The sequence below is a fragment of the Impatiens glandulifera genome, chromosome 6, assembly GCF_907164915.1.
Source record: "Impatiens glandulifera chromosome 6, dImpGla2.1, whole genome shotgun sequence".
In the NCBI taxonomy this organism is placed as follows: domain Eukaryota; kingdom Viridiplantae; phylum Streptophyta; class Magnoliopsida; order Ericales; family Balsaminaceae; genus Impatiens; species Impatiens glandulifera.
In genome coordinates, this window is record NC_061867.1 from 43,470,506 (window position 1) to 43,486,824 (window position 16,319).

General features: G+C 27.8%; 1 protein-coding gene across 2 annotated transcripts; it reads left to right on the forward strand.

The window, feature by feature from the left end:
• Positions 1–7,608: 7,608 nt before the first annotated feature.
• Positions 7,609–12,547, forward strand: LOC124941601 (putative disease resistance protein At4g19050). 2 transcript variants are annotated; one of them, XM_047481941.1, is made up of 4 exons: positions 7,609–7,704; positions 7,886–11,561; positions 11,615–11,765; positions 11,853–12,547. In XM_047481941.1, the coding sequence occupies exons 1-2, from the start codon at positions 7,679–7,681 to the stop codon at positions 11,538–11,540; spliced, it is 3,681 nt and encodes a 1,226-aa protein (XP_047337897.1). In that variant the 5' UTR covers positions 7,609–7,678; the 3' UTR covers positions 11,541–11,561; positions 11,615–11,765; positions 11,853–12,547. The 2 variants fall into 2 exon arrangements, with proteins under 2 accessions (XP_047337897.1, XP_047337896.1); XM_047481940.1 differs by having other exon boundaries at positions 7,886–11,765.
• Positions 12,548–16,319: the final 3,772 nt, after the last annotated feature.

The following is a 16,319-nucleotide window of genomic DNA, read 5'->3' on the forward strand; positions in this document are numbered from 1 at the left end:
TTAATTAATGAAAAAGAAAGAGAGAGAAAATATATTAATATTTAATTAATAAATATATAAATTAAAAGTAAAAGTTAACCAGAGTTAATAAAATATGCTAAATGAGCCAATTTTTTATAGTACATAGGTTTAAATGACCTTTTATTAGTACGTACGTTTAAGTGAGCTAGTTGTACAAGTACATAGTCTAAGTGAGCTTTTTTCCTAAGAAAAACTCTTCATAATATTTAATTTCTTTTTATATTTAATTTGACTAACGAAACCACTGTACCTATAATCACATGTTCTTAACTATGTCATTTCTAAATATAGCAATGGAAACAAACTCGGAATACGTCGCATCTAGATTTTTGATACTACATCAAGTGTCGTCCCAGAATATGATCGAAGATCCATCCCCCACGATGAATCTGAACTACTCGCGAAACTCTTCCACATATAATAAATTATCCTCGAAATACTATAACATGTTAAATAATTAAAAATGCTGATAAACCAACCTGACAAATATTGACCATACTTACATCTGCTCATCGATGTCCAAAGACTATACAGCTTCGATGTAAATCTACTACACAATTTTGATAAAAAAAAATATTATTAAAGAAAACAAGATCTCGAATATCAAATCATTCTTGATCTTTAAAATATTTAATTTTATTATAACTCACTAGATGACAAAATAATGAGTTAGAAATATCCAATATAAATTTACGCAATATTTTGTCTATTTTTTTACGCCACACCCTTCGAGACACCCTTAGAGAGAATAAATAAATACATCACATGCAAGATTAAAAGATTAATTTAAATTTTAAAAACAAAATAAACACTAATATAAGTTTTAAAATTCAAAAATTCTAATTTCAAATTAAAAAACTCAAACTTTTAGTTTGAATTTAAAAAAAAAACATATCTTTACTATTCACATTCACATTCAAGAACATGTAGAAAAAAAAATTCACAATAAATTTAGCTACAAGAGAAAGTCCTATAAATTTCGGCTTATATGTTGTAATTAAAAAATAAATAAAAGATTAAAAACAGTGACATATCATTTAAAAGATGTGGTCATCATTGAAATATAAATATTACATATCAAATAAGTAATGAGTTGACACCTTATCAATAATTATAAATAATACCCGTAACAATTTCTCTTTTAATTTTATATTGTAGCTGTCTTATAAAAAAAGAACACTCCTAACAATTTCTATCTATTACATTTTTTACTATTAAAACACGATACATTTAATAATTTCTATAACTTTTATTTTTTATTATTAAAATATTATAAATAAATTTTTATAATTATTAATATATTAATATGTTTTTAAATTATATATATTTGTTAGATATATAAATTTATTATAATATATTATAATTTTGTAATTTATATATATAACTTTTTTTTATAATTTCAAAATAACATTTAACTTAAAATATATACAAATAAGGTGAAAAAAATTAAATGTGATTTTTCTAAATTATTTTTCTCTTATTATCCTTAATAATTTATTCTTCTACTACTTGATGATTGAATTTTAAAATGAAAAACTAACCATACGGTGAAACAAGATTGAAGAAAAATAAAAGAGAATGTAGTGATGTAGTTTAAGAGTTTTTATTCATAACAAAAAGATACATATATTTTTTTCATTTTTATTTATGCAAAATTATTAATGTATTTCAAAAAAAATCAGAAACAATCATAAAATCACTACTATAACATATGCAATAAACTGACAAAAGCAACATGCAAAATAAATAATATATTAAAGTAAGAGGTCATTTTCAACAATAATGAATTAATGAGTAAAAGTATGAACTCATTTTTTTTTAAATAATTAAATTTGAATCTGAATTTGGGTAAGGCCCCGAATTTGGGTCTTGGTCTGAGCAAGTGAGGTTCTCTTTAAAAAAAAATAATAAAAAAAATAAAAATAAAAAAATTGTTTGTTATGAGACATAGGAGGTATAACATTATTGGTATAAATTATACTAATATTGTTTTAATATAGTGTTTTGTTAGAGTTTTATTATTAGTATAAATTATACCTCTATATAATTTATATGGTATAATTTATACTTTATATTTGGTATAAAATTGTAACTAGTCCGAAGTATAACACTTTTCTTATATCACTTAATTTTTTATTTCTCATTATAATCTTTATTAATATTATATATCACTTATTATTATATTTTTAATATTATTATTATTTTTAATTATTTTTAATATATATTTTTAAATATTTTAATATTTTAATTAAAAAATATTTATTTATTTTTATAATGATAATTTTATTAATTATTAATCTATATATTTACTTATATTTTAAATAATAATTTTATTTTATTACAATTATTAATAATATTTAAATTACATAAACATAATTTACGTTTATATTATAATTAATTATTTATATGTTAATTAAATTTATATTAATTATTAAAAAATAGTACAATAATTTATAATAATAAATAATATTATTTATAATATAAGTAAATATAAAATAATAATAATAATAATAATAATTAAAATTAAAATTTTAAATTAATATTTATATAATTTATACTACATTCTTATACTATATATAAAACAAAAAATTATAAACCATATACAACTGGTAATATTTCTTATAATTCATACATAACATAATAACTTATACAATTTATAATACCCTATATTATTTATATCTCTTTACAATTTATATCTCTATAAAATTTATACCCTATATAATTTATACCATACCAAACAATACCGAAAAATATTAAAATAATTAATTAATTATTATTTTTATAAAATATAGGTATCTTAATGCCTCAAGGGACAATTTTTTTTATTAGAGGATCTCAGTATAAGTCGGTTGAAAAATCAAGAAGTAATTTCTAAATATATCTTTAGTTATATTTGATATAGCATAATTGAAAATTTATTTTTAATTTATAAATTTATTTTTAATTTAATAATTTAATTGATATGTATATTAATTATATTATTTATATTTTAAAAATATATTTATATATATTTATTTAAATGATATTAATATTTAATTATAACTGAATGAAACAATTCAAAATAATTTATAATTTAAAGATAATTTTATATGATATTTGAAGTTTTAATATTATTAGTAATAGTAAAAAAAATACATTAACTCAATAAATAATTTGAAGATATTTAATTGTCAAAATAAGTCAATAATTATATACATTTTTATTTTTATTTTAAATATTCAATACCTAAAATGTTTTTTTCTTCACGGTTCGATTTCATCTCTTTGAGTTCTCTTTGAGTTTAAGCGGGATCATGATTATGGGGTGTCAGGTTAGTTCTCATTTATTAAAAAAAAATACTTAAAATGTTTTTGATTTTTTTAAAAATATTTTTTAATTTAATTATATATTTTATTTTTTAGATTAAACTTTTTAAATAATTATTTATTAATATTATTTAATATACTCATAACAAAAAAAACAATTTATACTAATATTCTTCGTAACATTCATTTAGTTTGTCACATTGACATATATGTTTTTTTTATAAAATATTATTATTATCATGAAGATTAATATGCATACATTGTTTTCAAACAAAATATTTGTGTAAATATAATTAAATATATTATATAAAAATGAATTTTAAAAATGTTTAAATTTTAATAAACAAAATAATAAATTTTAATTTGATATATTATTTTTTTAACTAAGAAAAGGTTAATCAAATTAAAATTAAGGTAATAAACTATACAAGCATAAATTAAAAATAACATTATAATATTTAAATTATGACTAAAATAATATTCATATGTTAAATAACAAAATTTATTTTGATAATCCAAACATGATAAATTATAGCCATTTTTAAATAAGACATAAGATCACTTAAACAAAAACAATAAATTTAAAATAACTCAAATCAAACAAACACTAACTATAATGCGTTGGTATAAGAGGAATGATTGAATGAAATAATTTTGGAAAGAAATTTGAGAAGAAATATCGTGTTTAATTTGATTTGTTGAAAAATTAATAAATTTTATTAATTTTTTTCTCTCCTCACCCTTTATTAATTTTCCTTTTTATCATTTTCTAACTTTGTGATTTAGTAACACTTTCATTCATTACCTTATTTCCTCTCTCAAATTTGCTATTTCTATCACTCTTCTCCATCTCAATATAAATAACCTATAACCTAAAATCATCATATTCCTTTTTTTTTCATAACATAATTTAATTAATTATCCAAAATATTAAAATAATTTTATTTTTATTTTTTTAATTTTATAATTATATATTAATAATGTATAAAGTTTTTTACCAAAAATATATTAACTTCAAAATTATCCCTAAATCATTTAAATAACCAATTAATTAAATAATTGAATTCGAATAAGACTAAAAGAAAATTGAGAGATGGATGAACTGAAGCTGGTCCCAGCATCCCAGCCACCAATTATAATTTGAGTTATCCCGTTTCCAAAACAAGAAAATTATGTAAAAAAACATTCTACAAATATGCTAAAATCAGATTGTGATCCAAAATAACTTATTTACATATATTTTAACTAAAATAGAAATTTGTCTGCACTAAATATTTATGCATGGCATACCAACAAAAATTAAACAATTCCCTTCAACTGGGCTCGAGATCAAACACGAAAAATTCAAAAATTAAATTTTATTATATAAAATTATATATTTTACTAATCTAAATAATATTTTAAACTTGATATATTATACTTTCACAAAATTATAATATATATTATAAATAAAAAATAAAGTCTGAACTCACTTAAAAAATTGAATTACTCAAACTAAGTTAAACCGAAATTAAATTGAGTTTTGACCTACTTACTACTTTACTACTCGTTTACATCTATATGGAATTGATAAATTATCACACAATTTGTGACTTCAAAATAAAGGGAAGTGCTTGCAAGATTATAAATTATATAAATTTTGATTGAGTTTATAAAAAAAAAAAATTAAGGCCTTTCGGTATGGGTTTTAAAAAAAACGCATACAAAATCAAACTTCACTTCACTCTCCTTTAATCAATCACATCACTCAAATTATTAATTAAAATACTAAAATACCTTATATTTAAATTATTATTTTTTTATTTTATTTATATATATCTATTCCTTTAAGTCTTTTTACCAAAAATAATCATTTATTCCCTCAAAATTATTATTCATCATTTAATTTTTCTCTCTCTTATTTTTAAAATAAAATTCAAGACGGAACACCCTAAAAGCTCGTGTTTGATGAAAGAGTTTTGGGAATAAAAACCAGTTTTTATTTCAAAACCCAAACATCTTATCAACCATCAAATCAAATAATTTTATCCTCTCTCTCTAAACTATCATTCTCTCACTTACACCATATCCTTTAAAATCAAAGGATAAATTAGTCTCAAATTTTAAAAACCAGTTTTTTCATAGTTTTACTAAACAAAGAATTTTAGGATAAAACCCAAGTAAAACCAAAAAAACCCTTTCCTCAATCAAGTCCTCAATCAAGTCGATGAAAAAATATAGTATTTGAATTTTTAAATAGTTGAATTATTATAATATTTTTAAAATTTTAAAATTTATAAAAAATAATTTAATTAATAAATTTAATGATTAAAAAAAAGATAATAAGATTTGATAATGACTTTTGTGATAAAAAAATCCAAAAAAAGTAATGTAAAACTAGCTATTAATAGTTAGTTTCCAAAAGAAAAGGATATACTTGGCTTAATATCACACGTTTCCCAATTCCCACCACCATTCTTATGAATCACTCTGAGTTGACTTAGAAAGAGAAGGGAATCTTCAGTGTATTGCTCTTCCTGTTCAGGTATTTTTACTTCTCTGTTCTAGATCTACATGAATGATGTACTGATGATAATAGAAGGATTTGAGATGATTTGTTTACAATGTGCGTAAAAAAATATCATATTTTTGATCTTTTCTGTTCAGAATCGAGCAAGTAGAGTGATCTGTCTAGTTGATCTGATAATTGTCTAAGATTTCTGCAGAAATCTCTTTCGTTTTAGGTTTGGATGGACGAACTAAGATGTAAACTATAATTCTACCATTAGATGTATACTTTTGTTGCTTTTTAATGTTAAATTATGCTACAAAGTATACCTGTGGTGTGGATCCTGTTGTTGTGCTAAGTAGAGTGGATGAATTTTTGTATATTTGATATCCTTTTATTTATGGTTGAGAAGTTTTATTGTTAAGTTATTATAAATAGTTTTATGTTTTTTGGCTGCTGTTTTACGAAATAAATACCTAAAGTGTCTTAACAAAGAGTTTGTAAAGAAAGTGTAAACGAGCTGTTTTCACACAAATGAAGAACAAAACAAGCGAATATTGCGAAAATGAAAAGTTTCTATTTATAAAGTAAAGCATTAATTGACTCTCTCATTGTGTTGATTAGTTGGTTCACCTCTTCATTCTTGATTCCCCACTTGAGGTTCAACGAACCAATGTAGCACTTGTAGAGATTTGAAGGGAAGCTTTTCCTTTTGTTTGGGAACAATTCATTTCTTGATTTTTGACTATTTCTTCGGGTTCCATGTATCATCATACCTCAGTTGACTCTTTTCCACAGCTCAAAAAAATGAAAATGAACAACTGCAAAGAGAGGTGATTATTACTTTTTTCTTATCTGTCAAAATGGACAATTGACATCATCAATTTGCAATTTTCCATTCCCAAGTATCCTTATTTGTTCTGTCTGTTATCATGCTCATGGCAATACCAAGCAGTCTTTGTCCCTCTCTTGTGCTGCTGATGTAGCCATGCCACTCTCCATTCCAAATCTGCACCATTCTAGCTTTTATGCAGCCAAACCTCATCTGCATCCCTTTGAACTCATCTCTGAGAATGATCGGACTACTATCCAACCACGGAACAAGCCAAAAACCTGTATCGTCCCATCTCCAATCTAGTAATCAACAATTGGTCACACATTCAACCTTAACTTCAGAAGCTCTATGGGTGACCATACCATGTTTTGCTGGTCATGGCATGTCCAAAAGTGTGTTCCCTTTAGGGAGTGAGAATGAATCCACTTAACCCAAATTGAGTCATGTTTTATGGAAAGGGCCCATAAGTGCTTGATCATTAACACCCTATTCCATTCTGTACATTCCTTGAGTCCAAGACCACCTTCTTTCTTCGACATACAAACCATTTTCCATTTTCACCTTTTTGCACCTTTCCCATCATTGCTCCATAAGAAATTTCTCATGAGCCAGTTCAAATCTTTCATCACCTTCTTTGGGAGTATAAAGTTCTGCATGCCAAGTTGTTATAAATTATTCTTGTGCTCAACTTATTTTATTACGTGAATGTCCTATTGGTTGCTAACATTTTCATTTTCAAGTGATTTGGATGATTGACAATTGATTTTGTTTAAATATTAGATATTATTCTAATCATTATATTATTTAGGCTAATCATGTGTGTTTGATTTGAATATTACTTTCTTCCTTAATTAGTCTTTTTTTAATTAGTTTTTTTGTGCTTGAGGGAATAATTTCATTATGTAGTTACATTAGAAGTGCAGCAAATTTTCTTTTTCATTAAATTCTTCAGTTTTTAATGAGAATATTTGAATTGTGCAGGACAAGATATCCTAATAATAAACAGTTTATTAGTTGCTTTATCAACTAATGATGGGAGACCCCCAAACGCAGAGGTAATATTACATTTTCTTGATACTCCTTAATCCTTCAAAGAGGATGATTCCATGTGTATTATTTGAGGTTCACATTTTGTTTTTTGTGTTCATACTTCTCCAACCATAACTTTTAACGCATATTAGCCTTGGAGGATTTCGTTTACTATCATTTTTTTTTAATTTGGACATATTCGTGCAGGATTTCATTGAATGATGCTCAACAAGGCAAAGTGGCAGATCGGAAAGTCTATTTACTGGAAGACCTAACAGATGAAAGTGAACAAAGAATTATTCTCTATGGAGAAGCTGTTGTTGGAAAAACATGGATGGCCAGAGAGATCAGTAATCTTGCAAAAAAGAAAGGAAATTTCCATGCTGTAATCTGGTTGTTTCCTAATAATAACAAGTATGAGAATGATGCTCTTCTGAACAGTATTGGACGTCAGTTATCCTTGCTTCGTACTTCTGCATCATCTAATGTTGATGATTTTGAAGATTCAGAGCTGACCATTGATAGCCCTGAAAAACTTGAGGAAAATATAAGGGCAGAACTTGCAGAGAAGAAGTTACTTTTGGTCTTAGATTATGTGCATATTGAAGGAAATGTAGAAAATGATGAAAGTGTTAAACAAGATCATATTGAGAACCTTATTGATAAAGTGAAATCCTTGTTAAATCCTAATGAGAAAAAAATCAAGGTTTTGATAACCATGAGATGCTCTAATCCCTCTGAATCTCTTAAGCTCCCTAACTCAGTATCTTTTAAGGTGGAACCTATGCACGAGCAAGATGCCACAAAATTACTGCTTAGACGAGCAGAAATAAAAGACATAGATAAAAGAATTGTTGGAAAGACTAGTTGTTTACCACCTGCAATCATCTTGATGGCGAAGATCTTGAGTTTCATTCCACAGCCTGCTTCTGAAGAAGAGTTGTTAACGATTTTGCCAACAGCACGTGAAAAATCTGATGTTGTAAGTTACTTCCTTACTGAACTTTTGCGCAATGGGTACACTAACTCTTTGCCTGCTAGTGTGCTAATTGATTGCTGTTGGAAAGACAACCACTTTTTTCGTGATCGTAAAAGTGTGCACTATAATGAGTTGATAACTCATTGGATGCTTGAAGGATATCTTGGTCCGATAGATTTTATGGAGAAGACATATGAGAGAGGACACGATATTCTGATTGAACTCATGGATTGTCAAATATTGAAGAAAGTTGAGTCTGATCATGTTGCACTTGTAAAAGTACCGATTGATTTGGATGATATCGTGCCAGGTTTGGGAAACAACCGGATGGGTGGATATGGTGGAACTGCCAATCTAGGGTTGGCTAGTGTATTTAAAGTTGGTGATTGGACAGGATTTGGGAGAATCTTCCAGAAAGATGGTACTATGAAAACAGTTAACAAGTCTGTTTTATTGGTTGATGGAAACTGTCTTGACAGGGCAGTTGGTGGTGATCTATTTCAATCTGTGAATAATCCTGAAGTTCTTGTGCTCATCAACCCAACATATAAATCATGGCCATCCACCTTAACTGAGATGCCCAATCTTCGCATACTTGCTATGAGAGGATGTGATTTCTTGCATGAAATAAACTTGAAACTACATTTGAATTTTGGATTACTTACTGCTCTCGAGATATCTGGTTCTACCTTATTAACAAATCTCGCGGATGATTTCTTTACAAAAATGCCAAAACTTCGGAGTATCAATTTTTCCGGGATGCAAATAGAGAAATTGCCTCAAACACTTTATGATCTTGATAAGCTAAGCTGGCTCATTCTTAGAAATTGTTCTAAACTGAAGAAACTAGAGAGTTTGAAAAAGTTGAAGGATCTCATGGTGCTTGATCTTTGCAGTGCTTCATCATTGGAGAAATTAGCAGACAAGAATTTCACTCAGAATACAAATATTCAAACACTTAATCTTTCTGGCACAATGATTAAAACAATTCCACTGCTTAATCCCCTTAAAGCTCTCACTCATCTATTGCTCAAGGACTGCTCGGTGTTGGGCAGATTGTGTGGCATTGGTTCAGCATCAAGTCTACAAATTATCGACCTTTCAATGTCTACTGGTTTTAAAGAATTTCATGACAAAACACTTGAAGGACTTAAAGCTCTCAAGGTACTTGATCTTTCTGAAACTTCTGTTGTAAGTGTGCCTTCAAACATGAGCAATCTTCAATATGTTAATTTGAAAGGTTGCAAGAACTTGGGTAAAAACTTGGATAAGAACGTGAATACCATTTCCTTCCTTAATAATGTTAAAGACATTAAAATACTTGATCTTTCGGGGACAATATTTACAAATCTTCAGTCTATCTCAAATCTGAATAATGTTCGTCAGCTGTTACTGTCAAGTTGTTTGCTTCTACAAGAGCTTCCTGACCTAAGTCTGCTTACGGAGCTTGAGGTGTTAGATCTTTCTGATTGTACTGCTTTGACCATGATACCAGAAAAATCCTTCCAGTCTAAGCCCAAGCTTCAGAAACTAGATCTTTCTAAAACTAAGATTAAGCAACTTCCATCCATTTCTAATCTTAGCAAGCTTCTTTATTTATCCCTTGATGGATGTACAGCTCTAGAAAAGATTGTTCTTAACTCCCTGGAAGAAATGAACAGCATACAGTATCTCAATCTTTCTGAAACAAAGCTCAAATTGCCATCATCCATGCTAAACACTACGGATCTTCGCGAGCTGTACTTAAGGGGATGCAAGGATATTGTTGAAGTGCCAAATTTGGAGAATTTTACAAAGCTTGAGATTTTGGATTTGTCTGGTAGTAGTATCAGTCAGCTACCATCCTTAAAGAATCTTAGTAAACTTCGTCAGCTCCTACTTGGAGATTGTTTTAGTTTGTCGAAGTTCCAAATGGAGATAAATCATCTGTTTGGAGCGGGTATAGCAGATCTACCATATGATATCTCTACACTAACTCAACTTGAGCAACTTGTGTTGCCCAGCAAGAATAATACTGAAAGTGCTTCTAGCAGTCAGGCTGAGTTGTTGAATCCATGTGATTGGATCATCTCTGCACTGCGAGTAGAAATAAGGGGAGGAGGATATGAACTTCTTCCATCTATTAGTGGCTTTCGATTTGCACAGCTTTTGGAGACAGATCCCTCACTGTGGAAAAATATGTATTTTGTTGCTATTCCCCTCAAAAGTTCATATGGAAGTAATGTTCTGTCCTTCAAACAAGATAACTATGCATTTAAAGATATTTATTTCAAGACCCGACACTTTAATGTTGATTCCTCTGATGTGAAATCACTGGAGATTCGTGGATTCAAATGTTTTCCTGCCGAGATGGAACCAGTCATGCAATTTGCTGAGTTTGTATTTTTAATCGACAGTACATTTCAACCTAAGCTCTCATATTTTAAAAATACAAAAGGTTGTTGGATTGAGAGATGCGAAAACATATGCCAGGTATTTGATTTGGATGGGAAAAACCAGATTACTGACCTCAAGAGGGGATTGGAGGTTTTGTGGGTGTCTAATACATCTGATTTGAAATACATTTGTAATCTATCTGTGCTGCCCAAGTTCATTGAAAACCTTACACATCTTCACCTCGAATCTTGCCCAAATTTGTCCTCAGTTTTCTCTACATGTCAACCTCCAGTAAATCTGAAAGTGCTTCAGATTAAATTTTGTGATGCCCTGGAAACTATATTGGGACAACAGTCTGAAGAACCTGTGTTCCTTCTTCTTGAGATTTTGCATTTGTGGGAGCTACCGAAGTTAGAGAGAATAGGTGGAAAATTGCCATCTCTAAAACATAAGATAATTGAAATGTGTCCGAAACTGCCTCGGGAATTAGAATCCAGTGATCAATGATCAACCAATCAACTTTACAGAACTTCTGAATGATGTTATAACCTGAAGACTGTGTTTGATGTTGGATGTCAAGTACTTCTTTCCAGGGTGAAAGGTCCATTTTGATGATTTTCCAAAGCTGAAAATTGAGAGTTTAGATCAAAAATTGTCGTCAACTGCCCGAATTGCAAAAAAAATCACAAAATATACTAGGTGTGACTCCCAACAGCATGAGCTGAAAACCAGGTACAATTAAGTGCCATAGAATTTGAATTGGTTTAGTTCTCTTTTCATTTTTGACATCAAACTTCTTAATAATTTGGATTGTCATAGGTTCAGCAGATGATAATCCAAGCTCAGACAACAGGTTTTTATCCATGCAAGTTCCATCATTACAATCCTGGTCGAGGTAGTCGCAGGTACCACGGTTCTGTGAACACTAACTTGTATGCTCCTTTGTGTTTAATTTTACGTCTCCTGCTTTTTGTTTACTCCGTTGTTTTTTTTGCTGTATTTTTGCATATGTCATTGGCTTAAAAGACCTTTTTATAAAATAACCCTTTGGCCAAAAACAAAAACAAAAATTAGCTTATGCACTTGAACTAGATGGTGTACCTGTTGTTTTTGCTTCTGCAAGTGACAATTACCTCCCAAATAGATCCAATTCTTTCGCCATGTTTGTAAACTAGAGACTCTTCATGATTGAATATAACAACCCTTTTCCATTAGTCATAACATATACAATATCTTGTCGCTATTAAGTCCTTTGTATCAAATATTGCATCATCTTGTGATCATAAATAATTGTTTACTTCCATAGGAGTTGGAACTAGTTTGAAGCCAAATAATCTATAGTTTCTTGTAGCATGTGAAGTGTGTACAAATTGTTTATAAAAGGTGAGAGTTTAGTAAGATCCTTGGATTCAGATGATTTCATTGATGATTCAACACTATATGAGTGAGCTAGTTCCATGTAAGCTTCATATGGGATTGAACAAGTAATTCAGGTAATTTGATTAGTTAATATTTGCAGCTAGAACTCAGATACTTTTTCTTGAGCATGATAAGACACAATAACCGTTTATTTCATTCATTCTACATTAGCATAGCATATTAAAAAAGAGCGCAAAATGCGTTCAAACATTAAGAATATGAAGAGAAAAACTAAACAACAAATAAGAAAACAATGTAAAAAATTTAAATATCAATAAGATTGAAAAATTATCTCATACAAGTCCACTTTTTAGATTGAAGCGAATGCGTGTAACATGAATCCTTTAAAACGAGCAGTTTCATAACATTTTACTTGAAAGACTTTCTAAATACAATATATTTGTTTCTCTCTCGTTATCATATATTGTCCAAATCTCAATATAGGATAATATTGAGAAAATCAGATATGGTTTACAAAAAAAACTAGCACGACCGACCGATTTTTGTTGGAATTGAATGGTGACTTTTAGTCTTTTATTTTGTATGTTTTATATGGAACCAATCTAAAACTTGTAAATTTTGAAGTAAATGTTAGGATTCTATCATGTTAGAGGGAAAAAAATAATTATGATAAATAATAGGAATAAATCTAGTATGCCCCCACATGACCCAGTGGATCCAATGCCCTCCTAAACTTAAAAATTAACAACTTGACAAATAAAATTAATATTTGATATTGTAAAATTTAGCTTTTAGAGAAACAAATGACATATTATACGGATTTTGTTATACTAAGTACATCGAGATGCGTTATAAATAGATCTCAAATTTGTTTCTCACTAATAACATTCTAGTTTAAAAATATGAATCATGATTATGTGGTCAGGTTAGGTATCCCGAAAATAAACTTGAAAATAAAATCATAACAAAAGGTTTTGCTTGAATTCTGTCTTTCTTTTTTCTTCTACAAGTACATATGAATTTGTTTGCTCAATACATGTTTCTTATTTTTGTTGTTGTATCATATATATATATATATATGATATGGATGTTTATTTTGTACTTGGTTAGTGTTAGATTTATTTTGTATTTTGAATGTTATGATTTGGATTAAGTATTGATGAATATCTTTGTTGGTAGAAAACTCCACCATGTTCATTTCTCCTTAATATACTTCTCCTATAACAATAGTGGTGACATGAATTGTTGAAAATAATATGACTGATAATTTCCTTGATTTTGGTCGATGAGTTTATCAAGTGTTTAAAGACATTAAACGTAGATTTTGATGAGAATACGAGATAACATTTGTTTGATAATGTGATAAAACAATATGAAGGAAAATTATATTTAGTTGCGAAAATGTTACAAAATATTGATGTGTTCTCTTAAAGTCATTGAAAGTGAATAGTGAAACATTAACAATTCAAGTTTGAAAAATATTAAGCATGAACAAGAAATCTGTAGATGGAGTTAAGATGTTAATTATGATAACAAATTTTTAAATCACAATCAACTTACAAGAAAAGTAAGGATTTTTTTTTTAATTTTTTTTTTATGGATTTGACTGAGCAGGAACAATTAAAACTCACCATATTTCTATGCAAAATATCAGATAAAAATCATTCAAAGTTCTTCAAATTGAAGTTTGTATATATAAGATAAAAAAAAATCACAAGTGATAGAATTCATTATATAATTTTTTCTTCTAATAAATTTGTTAAGATATTTAATGTGTTTGAGATTTAACAACGTTTTAAGTTGAGGTAATTATTAAACGATTTAAATTAAAGTTATTTTTTTTTTCAACAAACCATTTTTTTAATTTTATTTAAAATTAGAATTTATTATTTGAAGTAACTTATTGCCTGAATCCACATTTGATTTTCTTTCATATTTGTAATCACTCTTTTTATAATTATTTCTTCTTCTTTTCACTTTTTATTATTATTTTGATAACATATTTGATATGACATTACTTAGTAGGCAATAAAAACTATCCCATGAGATAATTTAAATGACAAAACACTTAAAAGTGAATGTTAGGACAGTAAAGTTAAAATAAAAAATAAAAAAAATAAGCATGAATGAGTTATGCGGCGGCGGCGGCGCGCCACTTACCTCCACTAATGCGTACCACCTTTTGGCTTTACTTTGTAAGTGCTGGGCAAATGGTTGATGTAAGTAAGTCTATACTTCTTTTGCCTTTAATCCTCCATTATTATCTCTACAAAAGATTTCTAGTACCTATAATCCAATTTTAAATAGCAATTATTGACCATTATTATAACATATACCTATTGAATAGGATTTATTGAACTTTTTTTTCAAATAATCTAAATGTGGACCAGTAGGAGGACGCCACGTGGCCATATATATTTGACTTTTTAGCCACGACCCGACCAGCTGAAACGAACTAGAGTCCAAACTCCAAACCAAATCCGACCTCGTAATCTTGAGAGGCAAAAATATAATGCTATTTTAGTTATATTTTATTTGTAGACTCCACAATAATGGCTCTCTGCCTCTATTAAAACGTTTCGGTAGAAATTAAACATGTGATTTTTGATCTTTTAGGCTTCGTTTCTTATTTTGGTTTCGTTTTTATTAGTAAGATTTTGTCATCGATTTTATTAAATTTTTTGATTTTTGAAAAATTGTTTATTTATAATAAAAGAAATTTAAGTACAACGAAACTAATTAAGTATGAGAAAAATAAATTATGTTTCTATTGAATAGGTTGTTAAGTGACACTAGGCAAAACAAAAAGTGATTGACATCTTAAAAATTTAGTAAACTTATTGAGCTTGTTACAAAATAAACTTTTAATAAATAAAACAATTAAACTTATTTAAATATTTAAGGTAGAATATGAATTTAAATTTGGCATGAATTCAATAAAAAAAGAAATAAAAATCATTTGATGGCACTTAAAAGTCCAAGTTGGAATGACATTGTAAATGCTTAATTAACTAATGGTGTAGCATCTATTTAATATTGCATTTAGGCCTATTTTAGTGACAAGTACTCATCATACTTATTCAAGTGATAGACAACACCATGTGATTGCCACTCACACAATTTAAGGACTTGATTCACCATCTTCAAATTCTTAACTTTCTTTTAATATAACCTAAATAATCCCCTCTTGATCAAACAATGATTAAAAAGAAAAGAAAAGGTAAATGTGTATTATAAATGAAAAAAAAATTCAAACAAAACGTCAAAATATGAGAAAAAAAATAGTACTCAATAAGTTAGCGAAGCTAGCTTGATCCCCACATTTATTTAAGACATTTCAAATTAAGACGTTCTAAGTAAGAATCGAACTTATGACATTTAATCTTTTAAAACTCATTCTTACCGTTTAAACCAACTTATTGAATTTTGATAAAAATAGTATCTTTCTTAAAAAAAAAATCATCCTATACAATTTCGATGGCCCTTCTCTATTTGTTTTTCCAATTGTAGCCACATGTGTAATGAGACTAATAGTTAACAATTATATAAATTGGGTGATGTCTAAATTTGGACAATAGCAAACTTAACTATATTAATTCTTTACAATTATTGATATGCTCTAAGCATAAAAAAATGTAAGTGAATTTTTATTCCCACTCTTTATACCAACATGAGTTGGTATGAACTCTAAAGTACAAGTCTCCTTCAATCGATAGCTCGCATTTAATCGAAGTAATCTCTTCAAACTATAGGGATCAATTACTTTTTTTCTAAGTACATTATTTATTTACAAAAGATTCTTATAAAGAGATTAATCATTGACAGTGACATAGCTCTTAACAATAGTTCATGCACATTTGAGCATGCACCAAACTTAGCGGTTAATCATTTCTAGGAAGCGTCGGT